This window comes from Melopsittacus undulatus, chromosome 2 (genome assembly GCF_012275295.1).
Source record: "Melopsittacus undulatus isolate bMelUnd1 chromosome 2, bMelUnd1.mat.Z, whole genome shotgun sequence".
NCBI lineage: Eukaryota > Metazoa > Chordata > Aves > Psittaciformes > Psittaculidae > Melopsittacus > Melopsittacus undulatus.
Genome location: NC_047528.1, coordinates 16539892 through 16553011, shown reverse-complemented (window position 1 = coordinate 16553011; position 13120 = coordinate 16539892). Strand labels below are relative to the sequence as shown.

The following is a 13120-nucleotide window of genomic DNA, read 5'->3' as shown; positions in this document are numbered from 1 at the left end:
CCTTCTGACAGTGCAGTTTAATTTATTAATTATGTAATTTATTCATTTGATGGAATAATGTTTAAAAAAAAGTCTACCAAAATATTCTTGAACTGTTACGTTTTATAAATGCCACTGAGTGTGATAGTAGGAATAGCAAGTTAAGACTAAGTGGACATAAATAAAATGTACATATTTGGTGCTTCTAATGAGAACTTTCTTTTCTTTGAAGGCTAACACCCAAGATTGGTTTTCCTTGGAGTGAAATAAGAAACATCTCTTTTAACGACAAAAAATTTGTCATAAAGCCAATTGACAAAAAGGCCCCCGTAAGTAGTGGGTAGAATAGTATAACTTTGTATATGAAGAACTATAAGGCTGCAGGGGCTTGCTCTAGTGTTACAGTAGGAATAAATACTTTGACATTTATTATTCTTATTAGTAATCAGTAATCAAAAGGAAATTTTGTTTTTTGAAGTGTGGTTTGTTTTTTCATTCTGGTTGATACCCTTAAGACTTTTTTCTTTCTTCATTTTCAATTTAAGTCAACTGATAAAATATTATTTTGTGATGTGTTGAAAAGCCATGCTCTAAGATGCTAAATTCTCCACCCCCCTCTCCCCTGTGTTTCTTTTCTTGTCTTCTGTTACAGCACCACATTTCATGAGACTTCCTAGGTCACAGCTCTTCAGAAACAGAGTAGGGAATAGTCTCAAGTGGTTTAGAAGTTTTATGTAAAAAAAAAGTATAAATTAGGTAACCTGTACATGGAAGAAGCAGGTGTAATTTTTAATTTGCCTTGCATGTTCCTGACAGTAGCTAGATTTATAGATTATGGTGCTGGATTACTTAGAGGTTGAATGTCAAAATATTTGTTAGTTTAAATTTAACAAATGCAAGCATGCAGTAATGCTTTCAGCATTGTCACAACTGTATTTTCACACTAATGGATATGTTATAATTATTTTTTTGCTAGGATTTTGTATTTTATGCACCTCGTCTCAGAATTAACAAGCGAATTTTGGCACTGTGTATGGGAAATCATGAATTGTACATGAGGAGGAGGAAACCTGATACAATTGAAGTGCAACAGATGAAGGCCCAAGCTAGAGAGGAGAAACATCAGAAACAATTGGAAAGGTAATTAACAAACTTCCACAAAACAAAAAAATTCTTGTACCCTTTTAAGAAGTCATGGAATAATAGACATCTTAGTATTCTAGGAAAGAGAGCTGCTTTTTTCTGTAATGTATAAGCAGATTTGTGGACTGTCATGGCTCACCTGTCTAAATTGAAAACCGTATCTTTTTTAAGCTTTCAGCATTGTAATAATAGCTGTAAAGTTGTTTCTCATTATGTTTTTGTGAAGCAGGCTTAACTCACTGTTGCTTAATTCTTAGGGTCCTTTATACTCTAGAGGTGAACCTTTAAAGCAAGTTCAGTGAAGAATGCCATGGCTTACCTTTTGTATATTTAAAAATATCATTGGCATTTATAGGTCAGATGAAACATCATGTCTAAAATACAGGTATAATTGTGGATTTAACTGGTTGAACCATAACCAAGCAGTTCTGTTCATAAACTGTTTTTCTGGACAATGTTTTGAAACAGCAACTTGGTGGTTCTTGTACTGTAAACTTAATTTTAAACATTTAAAATTATGTGCTCCTCTGGTAGCCAAGTAAACTGAAAAATGGGCTACCAGCATCCTTAGAGTAGAATTTAATCTGTTTGAGGTTAAAAAAATCCCCCCAACTTTTATTAATTTTTCAGGGCACAATTAGAAAATGAGAAGAAGAAAAGAGAGATAGCAGAAAAGGAAAAAGAAAGAATAGAGCGTGAAAAGGAAGAATTGATGGAACGCTTAAGACAAATTGAGGAACAAACAATGAAAGCTCAGAAAGGTGAGCTCTTACTGGTGCTGGATTTCTTATATCTGATGACATTGTTCAGTTCAGTTGGATAGTTTAGTTCCACAATTCTCTTGGTATGTATAGAGTTTTCATTTAACTTGAGATATTCTTATTCAGTGTTCAGGTTTGGTGTGTGCACGTATGTCTATTTGTAATATAAACCCCATTCCTAATATAGCAAAAGCTCCAATTTCCTTTAATAAAAAGGAAGCTAATGTGTACAGTTCAACTCAGAATTATGAAATGTTTACCATGCTGAAAACCTGGAGTTGGAGGGAGCGGGGAAATGGAAGAGAACAATTTTTAGTACTTCCTCTAGCATTTTGCTGAATTTAGCCTTTCATTTGGAAATTATGTGCTCCTTCCTTTTCCTGTTCTCTTGTAAGATTTGAGAATTTTTAATTTCAATCTTGTCACATTTTAGTAAATAAATGTAGTCTTACCAATCACAGAAGTTTGAATGTATATGTACATGTATATGTACATGCATTTGGCTGTTCAGTTTTATTAGTAAGGTGATAATTTTCTTAAATATTGGGCTGTCAGAACTGTCAGGTGAAATGAAGTATATCCAAAGTGTGTCTTCAAGGGGAAAAAAATGAGATACGGTGCAGACCTTCAGGTAACATTCTCAACAACAGCTCTTCTTAGCTTGAGACATCCTTGTAAAGCTTTGACAGCTTTTTAGGTTACTTGATCTTGAGCATGTTACAGCTGTTACCTGTGTTATGTGTGAGGAAGAGCTGTGAAGTGATAACTGTCTGCAAACTTTCCTTTTGGCAGAGCTAGAGGAACAGACTAGGAGAGCTCTAGAACTGGATCAAGAACGAAAGCGTGCAAAAGAGGAGGCAGAGCGCCTGGAAAAAGAACGTCGAGCAGCTGAAGAAGCTAAAGCTGCTCTAGCCAAGCAGGCAGCTGACCAAATGAAGAATCAGGAGCAGCTAGTAAGAAGCCTTAACCCTATTTTGAAACAAATTCACAAAGGTGTTTGAAAATTTAGCCCTTATTCTTGGTTATATCCATTTTGTCAAATTGACAAGTATGTTGAAACACAGATAAAAGTATGTGAAATAACATTAGAAATTGCTATGGGAAGGTTTTTAGAGAACTACATTAGTTTTCCCAGTAGTTGCAAGAAAAAAACCCAACTCTGGAGCTATAGGAAATCAAATGATGAAGTAGACATTTCACACTGACAGTACTCACTACATTCTCATTCAAAGAGTGTTAGCCTTACCCAGCTGAGAGCAACAGTAGCTTCCATCTGCAGTCCCGTGGGAAGCTTGTTCTCTGAGGCAGATCTGTTCTGAAGCTTCATGGTGGTTGTGGGGAACTGGTGACATTGTGATTTGGTTTTGGGGTTTTTTTTTCCTTTTCTCTTACTCCCCCCATGCCCCTTCTGTTTCCAGCATTTACAGTATCTTCTAATATTCTGTGCCAGACTACTTCACATTCAAGATTTGCATGTAATAACTGAGAAAGACATGAAAATAGTAGAAGAAATGATTTCTCAACTATAAAACTCTTTTGATCTTCTGTAAATTTAGAGCACAATTCTGAAGGCGAGATTTAGTTTACTAGTACTGAGATTATGATCCAGAATCATAATCTTATTGATGGAACCATTGAAGTTGTATTAAACTGAAACAGCCTCAAATGCTAATTTGTAACTACAGCTTGCTCTTCCCCAGCAAGCTTTGGAATTGCAGAAGATAAGTAATTTTTTCTGACTTACTTCCATCACGTGAGAATTCAGATTTGTTTCCTTTGTCGTGTATGCTTAAATGTTGTTTTTAGCAGATAAGAGATGGATGGTAACTAACTTTTTTCAAGTTGGATCACAACAAAGGCTCTGTTTTCTTTCACTGCAGAACCATAATGATACCAAGTTAAAACTTCTACTTCATGTTTTGTTTGTTTCAGGCAGCAGAACTTGCTGAATTCACTGCCAAGATTGCACTTCTAGAGGAAGCCAAGAAAAAGAAAGAAGAGGAAGCCTCAGAATGGCAGCACAAAGTAATGAGCTCCTGCTGTGTGAAGTCAGAACATCAAAGAAACTAAAGGAGATGAGTGCTGAAATCCCACTGGAAGTCCATGGGATCTCTCTTTCCGTTAGGCATTAGAGAAGCCTTTCTTACAGGTTTTTGTTCTCCAGTCAACTGAAGCCAGCCTATACTTCCTTTAACTTATTTCTTAAATCAGGTGGGGGAGGAGGAAATTCTCATCCTAGAGACCTGGCCAGAGGTTTGAAATGGTTTCCTTACATATGGTGACAAAACCTTCATATTGGATCAGAAAACATATCAGGAGGGAGGTGTTTAACATTGTGTCTGGTGGTGAAAAAACAAAGGCACATCAAATGCAGCTGAACAGTAGAATCAAAGAATCATAGAATACCAGGTTGGCAGGGACTTACCTGTGCTGGTGATGCCCTTGTTGATGTAGCCCAGCGTCCCTTTGGCTTTCTTTGCTACAGGAGCACACTGTTCACTCATATTGAGCTTGCTGCCCACCAGGACCCCAGGGTCGCTCTCTACAGAGCTTCTCCCAGGGGGGCAGATCCCAGCATGTGCTGCCCTCTTAGTTTGTGTTTTCCCACGAACAAGACCTTATGCTTGTCCTTGTTGAACTTCATATGGGTCTTGTTAGCTTGCTCTTCCAGTCTATCCAGGTCTTCCTGCAGGGTAGCTCTCCTGTCCAAACTGTCCAGTTCCCCATTCAGTTTGGCATTGTTGGCAAACCTGGTGGGGGTACACCGGATTCCATCTCCCAGCCTATTTATGAAGATATTAAAGTGTTGGGCCCAATACTGATCCCTGGGGGACCCCACTGGTAATAGGTTGTCAGTTTGAAAAGGAGCTGTTCACCACCACCTTCTCGGTGCAACTTATCAGCCAGTTCTGTACCCACTGCACAGCACTTGTCCAGACCGTAATGTGCCGCTTTCTCTAGAAGCAGACTGTGGGAAACTGTACCAAAAGCCTTGGATAAATTAGGTAGACAATGTCCAGTGCTTGCTCCACATCAACTGAGGAAGTTATTTAGTCGTAAAAGGTGATTTGTTTTGTCAAGCGCAGTTTGCCCTCTCTGAATCATGCTGGCTTTTCCCAATCATGTGCTACATTTGACTTGTGATAGCTACCAGGAGGATTCATTCCATAACTTTCCTGGGGACTGAAGTAAGACTATTTGGCCTATGATTTCCTGGGTCCTCCCTTGAAATCCTTCTTGTAGATGTGGGTGACAATTGCCACCTTGGAGTCTTCTGGGATGTCCACTGATCTCCATGATTTCTCAAAGATTACAGAGAGCAGCCTCACAACAACATTAGCTCTTCTCATAACACCTTCAAGTGGATATTGTAAGGGCCCATTGATTTGTAGGAGTCAAGCCCCTCTATTAGTTCATATACCAACCCTTCCTTCATTTATTGTGTGTCTGTGTTCACATCAATGTGATTTTTGTTCCCAAGGCCTGGGGCTCCACAGTGCTTGTAAAGACAAAAGTGAAGAAAGTGTTGAAAACCTTTACCTTTTCAGTGTTGTTGACTAATTCCCTTCTGCGTAACAGTGGGACAATGTTTTCCTTCTGTTTCTACTTGTTTATGTACCCGAAGAACCCTTTCAAGACATGATTGGGTATAAGGAAGAAATTCTTTACGGTTAGGGTGATGAGGCACTGGAATGGGTTGCCCAGGGAGGTTGTGAATGCTCTATCCCTGGCAGTGTTCAAGGCCAGGTTGGACAAAGCCGTGGGTGGCATGGTTTAGTGTGAGGTGTCCCTGCCCATGGCAAAGGATTTGGAACTTGATGATCTTAAGGTCCTTTTCCAACACAAACCAGTCTGTGATTCTATGACATTTCTGACCAGTTTCAATTAGAGCTGAGCTTTGCTTTTCTAACTGCATCTTTGCATACCCTGGCAATGCCCTTGTAGTTCTCAGTGGATGTTCATCCATCTCTGGTACACTTCTCTTGGTTTTGAGCAGACTCAGATGCTCATAGTTAAGCCAGGGGAGTACTTGCTCTTCCTGTTTCCCTTACCTTTGAAGGGGGTAAACTGTTTTGTGCTTCCAAGAGAGTGTTCTTGTAAATCTCCCAGCACTCACTATGTCCTTTATTGTCAATGGAAGCTTCCCACAGAATTCCTCCCAGCTGAGCTCTGAGCGAGCTGGTTTGCTCTTCTAAAATCTAAAAGCTTTGTCTTTGCACTAACCTTCAGCATGCTTGGGTAGATCGCAAACTCCACACTGTTGTGATCACTGCACTGAGTGCAGCCAAGGCTGTCACTGACCAAGATATTACTAAGCAGGTTTCCTTGGTTTATGAGTAGCAAGTCCAGCAGTGCATCCTTCCTGGTTGGCACATCTGACATTTGTATGAGGAAGCAGTCCTCTGTGCATTCCAATAGTTTGATGGATGACATGTGAGTTTCTGTGTTGTCGTTCCAACAAATGGCTGGGTAGTTGAAGTTACCCATAAGAACCAGGTTTTGTTGACCTGAAGCTTGCTTAAGAAATCCAAATATTGCTTCTCTTGCCTTATCATCTTGGTCTGGGAGTTGGTAGCAGATACTTACTGTAAGATGCCCCTTGGAGACGACCCCTCTGATCTTTACTGAGAGGTATTTGATAGGGCATCCGCAATCCCTATAGTTGATTTCTAAATGTTCAGGGTTCTCCTTAACAGAACATGACTCCTCCTCCTATTAGTATTTCTGGACAAAATCTGTAATTAGCTATGGGATATGAATAATAATTGTGTGCATAGGGTCAAAAAGTGATTGAATGATTGGACAAATTCTCAGAAATGCTGGTTGAATATAAAATTCGAAGACATCACCTTTGATTTGGAGAGTCCCTGAGCCTTAATTTTCAGGTGGCCAGGCAAGTTGGAAAATAATCAATATGACTGCCATATTCTCTCACTCTACTGCTGGAAATAGCTGGACTCCAGTATAGCTGGTTTTGAGTCATACATTTTTTTACCCTGTACTCCTATTTGACAGTTTTCACTGCATACACAAGCTGTGTTACTTATAAAGGACCGTTTCCATGTGTGAGATGTGAAGACCTCTCAGATGTTTTTATTTTTCTGACTCTTCATAAATAATTTTAAAAGATGCTAAGTACTGTTTGTTATACTTAGGCTTTTGCAGCCCAAGAGGACTTGGAAAAGACCAAAGAAGAACTGAAATCTGTGATGTCTGCTCCTCCTCCACCTCCTCCCCCACCAGTTATCCCTCCGACAGAGAATGAACATGATGAACATGATGAGAACAATGCTGAAGCCAGTGCAGAACTGTCTTCTGATGGTGTCATGAATCACAGGAGTGAAGAAGAACGGGTAACAGAAACACAGAAAAATGAACGTGTTAAGAAACAGCTCCAGGTAATGAAGATTCATAGTTATATCAACATAATTCAGGCTTTGGCTTTTCATTTTTATTTATCAAAATCTCACTGAAATGACAGTGTGCCAAGGAAACAGCCTTTCTATACATTACTACGTTTATTACTAATTTACCAACCAATATCACTCCTACTGTTCTGGAACTGAAATAGAACACAAGTTGTGCTTTATAGCCTAAAAGTGTTAGGATCTTGTCACATTGGCCAGTAAATGTTTCTAATAATTACATAATGTCCAGGACACTGAATGCTAAAACTTAATGCTTTCTCAGTACTGAAATTCATTAAGTGCTATGAACAGATGCTTGCTTAATAGTATTTGCATTCGTTTGCAGTTAAATGTTGTAAATGCAGAAACTGAATTATGCCTATTTTGGATTCATCTTATCTCCCTGAAATGGAGCATTTTATCCTTCAAAGGATAATAATCTATATTAGTGGTATCCCTTTGCCTTGTTATGAAATGTCTGTTTGGGAAGAGAATAAATGGAAAGCTACTTCTTTTTCTCACAGCAGTATCTTAGTAGCATGTGTATGTAACATCCTTTCTGCTTGGGCGATCTCTGAACACAATCAGGTTGAGGAACAAGAGCTGTCTTTAGTCAAGCAGAAATAGAAAAATAAGATAATTCTGCTTTAACCTGCTGGTACCTTTCTATTTGGATATTATGGTATGAGGCCCGCTTTTTCTAGTGTAAGGAAAGAACCTATGCTTTCTTCATTTTCTCTGCAGCCTTTCTGATAGGCAGTGTGAGTTTCTGAACAGCACAAGCATTTCATAGGTTGGCATTTAAGAGATCCTTATTCAAGTTGCAGAATAGTTGTTATCAGAAATTCCAGAAATGTTGAAAGATTAGCGAGAGCACTGAAATGCAAATATTTTATTCAACAGGCACTAAGTTCTGAGTTGGCTCAAGCCAGAGATGAAACCAAGAAAACACAAAATGATGTCCTTCATGCTGAGAATGTTAAAGCAGGCCGTGATAAGTACAAGACTCTTCGACAAATCCGACAAGGCAATACAAAGCAGCGTATTGATGAGTTTGAAGCAATGTGAGAGTTGTTATTTTGCATATATGTTCCTCGTAAAGCTGAACCACCAACAGAGAAAAAAGCAGGCCTTTGCAGATTTGATGGATTGCACCCCACTTTGCCAAAGCACTTAATACCAGTTTGACTAGAGTGGCTAGAAGACAAATTTAGGGGAAGTTATTCAACAATAAGGCAGTCTGTCATCCCTAGGTTTTTGTTGGGGAGGGTGTGGAAAATGATACCAGGGTGGGTTTTTTTCCCTGTCATGTTTTCAGTTTCATTTGTTTCGTATTTTTCCTTTGGAAACTGATGTGAAGTATATAATGACTGACAAGTGTATATATTGCTTAAACATTAAGAAAGAGAAACAAGAATGGAACTAGACCTAAACTGGATAGGTACTATCCAGGCAACTTTCCATGTGAAGTTTTAAGTTACATTTTTCAATGTAGCTACACCACTGAGAGTTTGATATTGCTGACTTTTAGGGAGTTTTTTTGTTTGTCCTCTTTTTGTTTTTGGTTTTTCCCACTCCTGAGTGAAATTCTTTGGTGTTTCATGTCCTGTCATCATTGATGGTTTTCTTTGCCTACCTGTTCACAAAGGTCTGGATGGCAGGTGGTAGTTCCAGGAAATATTTTTAAATGGAACACTACCTGTGGGCAGCACAGGGCTGCTGATAGGCTTGAGTAAGTATTGCTTCTCCTAGGAGATTTTTAGATGTGCAGAATGTTCTAATGCAGCAAAAGAAAAGAAAACAAAAACAAAGCTTTGTGTGCAATTTGCTTGTAATTATTTTATTTGCAGTAGGGAGACCTGGACCTTTCTGGCAAGGGAGCATATGAAAACATCAGTCCCAGGGAGGGGACAGTATCCTACCTCACTACTATGTACATGATGACTGGTCCTTCAAACACCATAAAAAAACCTGCTTAAATTGACTGTAACAGCACAGTGACACTACAGAACACTAAGAGCCCTTACTCCTAGGATTTTATTTTACTTTTAAGATGCATTCATAGTGCTAAATACTGTCAAACTGCCTTTTGCTGAGTTTCAGTGTGAAAGCATTTTGCATGTTTCACAGCTGTAACCTGTCACTGGTATACCTATCTCCTGGGAGGGGTGTAGAATGTGCATGTCAGTTCTGGTTTGGGTTTCCAAGTACAAAATGAAAGTTCCCAGAATTTGAGTAAAAGTGGCTGTAGCTTCAGTTTTCAGTGAAGCTAGTATTGTAATTGTCATATCTGACGCCAAGTCATTGTTATTAAGTCCTTCCCCTCTTGAAAAGAAGACCTTTTTTGAGAAATTTGCTTAGAAATTGAACTTCAGAAGTAACTTTACAGCTAATGTGAACTGCAATTATTCCTTTTGTTATAGTACCCTAGTAGATATCTACAGCGGAAGAACCCTGCTTTCTCTGAGGATGGTTCAGCTCTTTTCTGTTTGGTATTATGCACTCATAAATTTACACTTATCTATTAAGATTTGCCATTTTATTAAACACTTTTTTTCCATGCACAATAGGTTTAAATTTCTATGAACAGTCCAACTAAGGTGGTTTTTTTAATTTTGTGGAGTTAAAGGTTGGCTATGTGGGGTGACATCATGAAAATAAAATAAAGATACATTAATATATTTTTGGTTTGTGGGGCTAAACATACCTGGTTGACCTTGAAGACTGATGTGCAGATGGTGTGCACATGCTTCAAAATGCTGCTTGGTGGAAGCTGGTGTTTCTACTTGCAGTGCGTTGTAAGAACAGTTTTTATTTCACAGGCTTCATACACCGAAGCTTAAGCAGATTTCTGGAGTACTGGAACAGTCTGCCGTAGCAGGTGGAGTACGTGCTTCCAGCGAGTTTTCATTTTTCCCTGGAAATTGTGCACTAACACTGATACATCAGTTTCAGTGTTGGGAAAAAAATACCAGTAAAGTTTATTGTTCATAAAATCTACAGTATATAGAGTAGGGCTGAATGGATTAGATCCATTTATAAAGCTGTGTGGATTTTTATTTTTTTCTAAACAACCAGGAACAACCGTTTGTAATACAGATTTTCACAATGAACAAAGTGATAATAGCTGCTGTGACCAGCAGTTGGGAACGCTTACTGGTGCAGAAACACTAAGAATACATTTAATAATACTTGGTGAAGTAATTTTCCACATGTTTTTTTCCTTTAGCATAATGTTTTTGTGTTGTACAATTAAGCTACAATTACTTCTACTATTTTGGATAACATTCATTGGTTAACAATAAAGAGATACAGTTAATTTCTCTGAGGTCCATTGTTGTTATTTGATGCCCTTTATTTCTGACAGCTTAACTAAATGCACTGAAACAGCCTCTTTTCAGAGCGGTTTACAAATCTTGATCATCTTTTGTTTCACACTCTGGTCAAAATGAAATTTAAATTAAGTAAATTTCAGATTGTATCCCGAGAAAATGGTACTCTGCTTAAGAAATTACCATGTACAGTTGAGAGGAAGCACTGGTGATTGTCAATTCAAAACAGGATGTGAATCATCAGAGCAAATGGGTTCTCTTGCGAACAGAGAGTAATTTTGCCATCCAAGAGCTCTGTGGGTAACATAAGAACTTTCAATCACTGCCTACATATTGCTTAGCCCCAGGTTAAATGAAATTTAGTTTTACAGATCACTTTCTTAAGCGTTGAGAAACCTCAATACGTGGGGGGTTTTTGATACTGCAAGGTATAGTGGACAGTGCTGTCAAATAAATGCATAGCCATATGCCTCAGATAATGGCAATTCTATAGGCTTTTTCACCTGTTTAATACACTTGGAGAAGGCAGGAACAGTCCCATATAAATAGGTATACAAGTTAATCTGCTAAGCAGCTCTCACATAAATTGGACCTCCTCTCATGTGACATTCCATTCTACCTTGTATTTGTTTAGCCTTGCACTCAATACCAAGTACATGACCCTTTTTTGTTATCGCATATGGTGGAGTTACTATGATGAATTAAAACACATACTCGATACTTTTAACTATGCATGTTTCTAGCTTTCTGCCTCCCTCTTCTTGGAGCCACTCCTGCTGAGGCATTAGATTTGAGGTTTCTCACTTGTTAAGAGTGCCCTGCTTAGGTATGTAACTTCAGATTATGCTTGAAAGGGGAGGTAAGTGCTTTGAAAGATTATTTTAAGTTTTTTAAAATATATTCTTGAGGTGGAGAGAAAAGTATGCAAATAGTGCCACTATTTAGAGGCCAGGACTAACACAATCACCCAGAATGCCTTGCTGTAAAGGGAAGATAGTCTGTCTTTTTGAAGTAACCCCATCTGCACATCGAAACCTGCATTTATTGTTAGTTTTACAATTGGAATATGTCTTTTGTATATGTCTGCCTTTTTAAACCCAGATTGGAAAGCATTATTGTGCTTTTGCCTCTATCATAACACACAATCTGTAGAGCTGTTAAGTTACCTTCTTCAGCACCTCTGAGGAAAAAGGAGATTTATTTTAATGAAACATTTTAAACTTCTCAGGAGAAAGTACCTCAAGTATGTTTTGGGTTTTTGGTTTGGTTTGGTTGGGTTTGATTTGGTTTGTCCTTGTTTTGGTTTTTTTTTTTTTTTGTTTCTTGGGTTGATTGGTTTTTTTGTGGGTTTTTTAGATTTTTTTTTTATATTTTTGTTTTTTGTGGGGTCTTTCGTTGTTTTTGTTGTTTGTTTTTCACAAAGATTAAAATTATTAGTTCAAACCTTTTGCTTTTCATAGAATCACAGACTGGTTTGTGTTGGAAAAGGACCTTAAGATCATCAAGTTCCAACTCCCCTGCATGGGCAGGGACACCACCCACTAGACCAGGGGTTGTTCAAAGTCCAGCCTGGCCTTGAACACTGACAGACATAGGGCATTCACAACTTCCTTGGGCAGCCTGTTCCAGTGCCTCACTGCTGTCATAGATATTGTACATAACTTAATGTATCTTAGCTGGATGATATGATTTTCAGGAAAATGTAGGAAGTGTCAGTTGATCAGCATATAAACTGTGGAAAGGTCTTTGACCCCTCTCAGAGCATATTCTATTGTTTGTGCTTAGAGGTGGAGTGTGTCTGCAGCCAGGCTGAGAGGCCACACTGGCTAGCCAGCTGTGGTGGCTAGGAGAAGTTTCTGGCCAGAAGTTTCTGCTCTGCTCCGGATCCTGCCAGTGTTTCCTTCCCAGCCAGCTGCTCTGCAAGTGTGTGAGTTTTACACAACTGCTCCTTTTCCCAGTTTGGGGACTGAGTCAGCATCAAAGGGCAGCTCAGGCCTGGAAGGAGTGGCATAAAGGTGAAGAGTAATGGTAGAGGGCTGTAAGGAAAAACATGAACGTGGTGAGCTAGAATCCTTAACTGGTCCATTCTTTCACTTGAGTTAAGGACTCCCTTTCAGTGTGCTAGAGCAGCATTCATAAATTCACTATGTGTGGCCAATAATTTGTTCAGCAAATTCAGCAGCCAGTTTGTTGGAGGGACTTGCATTTTGCACTTCACTGAGCTGAGTGAGCCCAGATCTACAGGCTTAGGGCAGTTACGTGACTTTGTTTTGACTGATGAAGTGCTGCCACTTGTGCTCACTTACTATCTGCAGGCTCTGAGCTGATGAACTGTTGCTTTGGACTGGAGTTGAACTTTTGAGTTGGTTTGCTTTTTGACCCATCCAAAAAGATTGCTGACATATCAAATGTATATATTTCATTTAATGTGAATGAAGTAGACTCACCAAAGCCCAGAAAGCCTCCCCCCAAAATTCCTATCCTAAACCATAATTTC

At 38.8% G+C, this 13120-nt stretch overlaps 1 protein-coding gene across 1 annotated transcript in view; it reads left to right on the top strand.

Annotated features, from left to right (window-relative positions):
• RDX (radixin) overlaps nucleotides 1-10619 on the top strand; it is a 45081-nt gene extending 34462 nt beyond the window's left edge. The window contains exons 8-14 of the mRNA XM_034073308.1: nucleotides 212-308; nucleotides 956-1119; nucleotides 1753-1883; nucleotides 2676-2836; nucleotides 3816-3908; nucleotides 7040-7282; nucleotides 8195-10619. Coding sequence (XP_033929199.1) covers nucleotides 212-308; nucleotides 956-1119; nucleotides 1753-1883; nucleotides 2676-2836; nucleotides 3816-3908; nucleotides 7040-7282; nucleotides 8195-8359 — 1054 coding nt within the window. The 3' untranslated portion in view covers nucleotides 8360-10619. The remainder of the gene's footprint in view (nucleotides 1-211; nucleotides 309-955; nucleotides 1120-1752; nucleotides 1884-2675; nucleotides 2837-3815; nucleotides 3909-7039; nucleotides 7283-8194) is intronic.
• Nucleotides 10620-13120: the final 2501 nt, after the last annotated feature.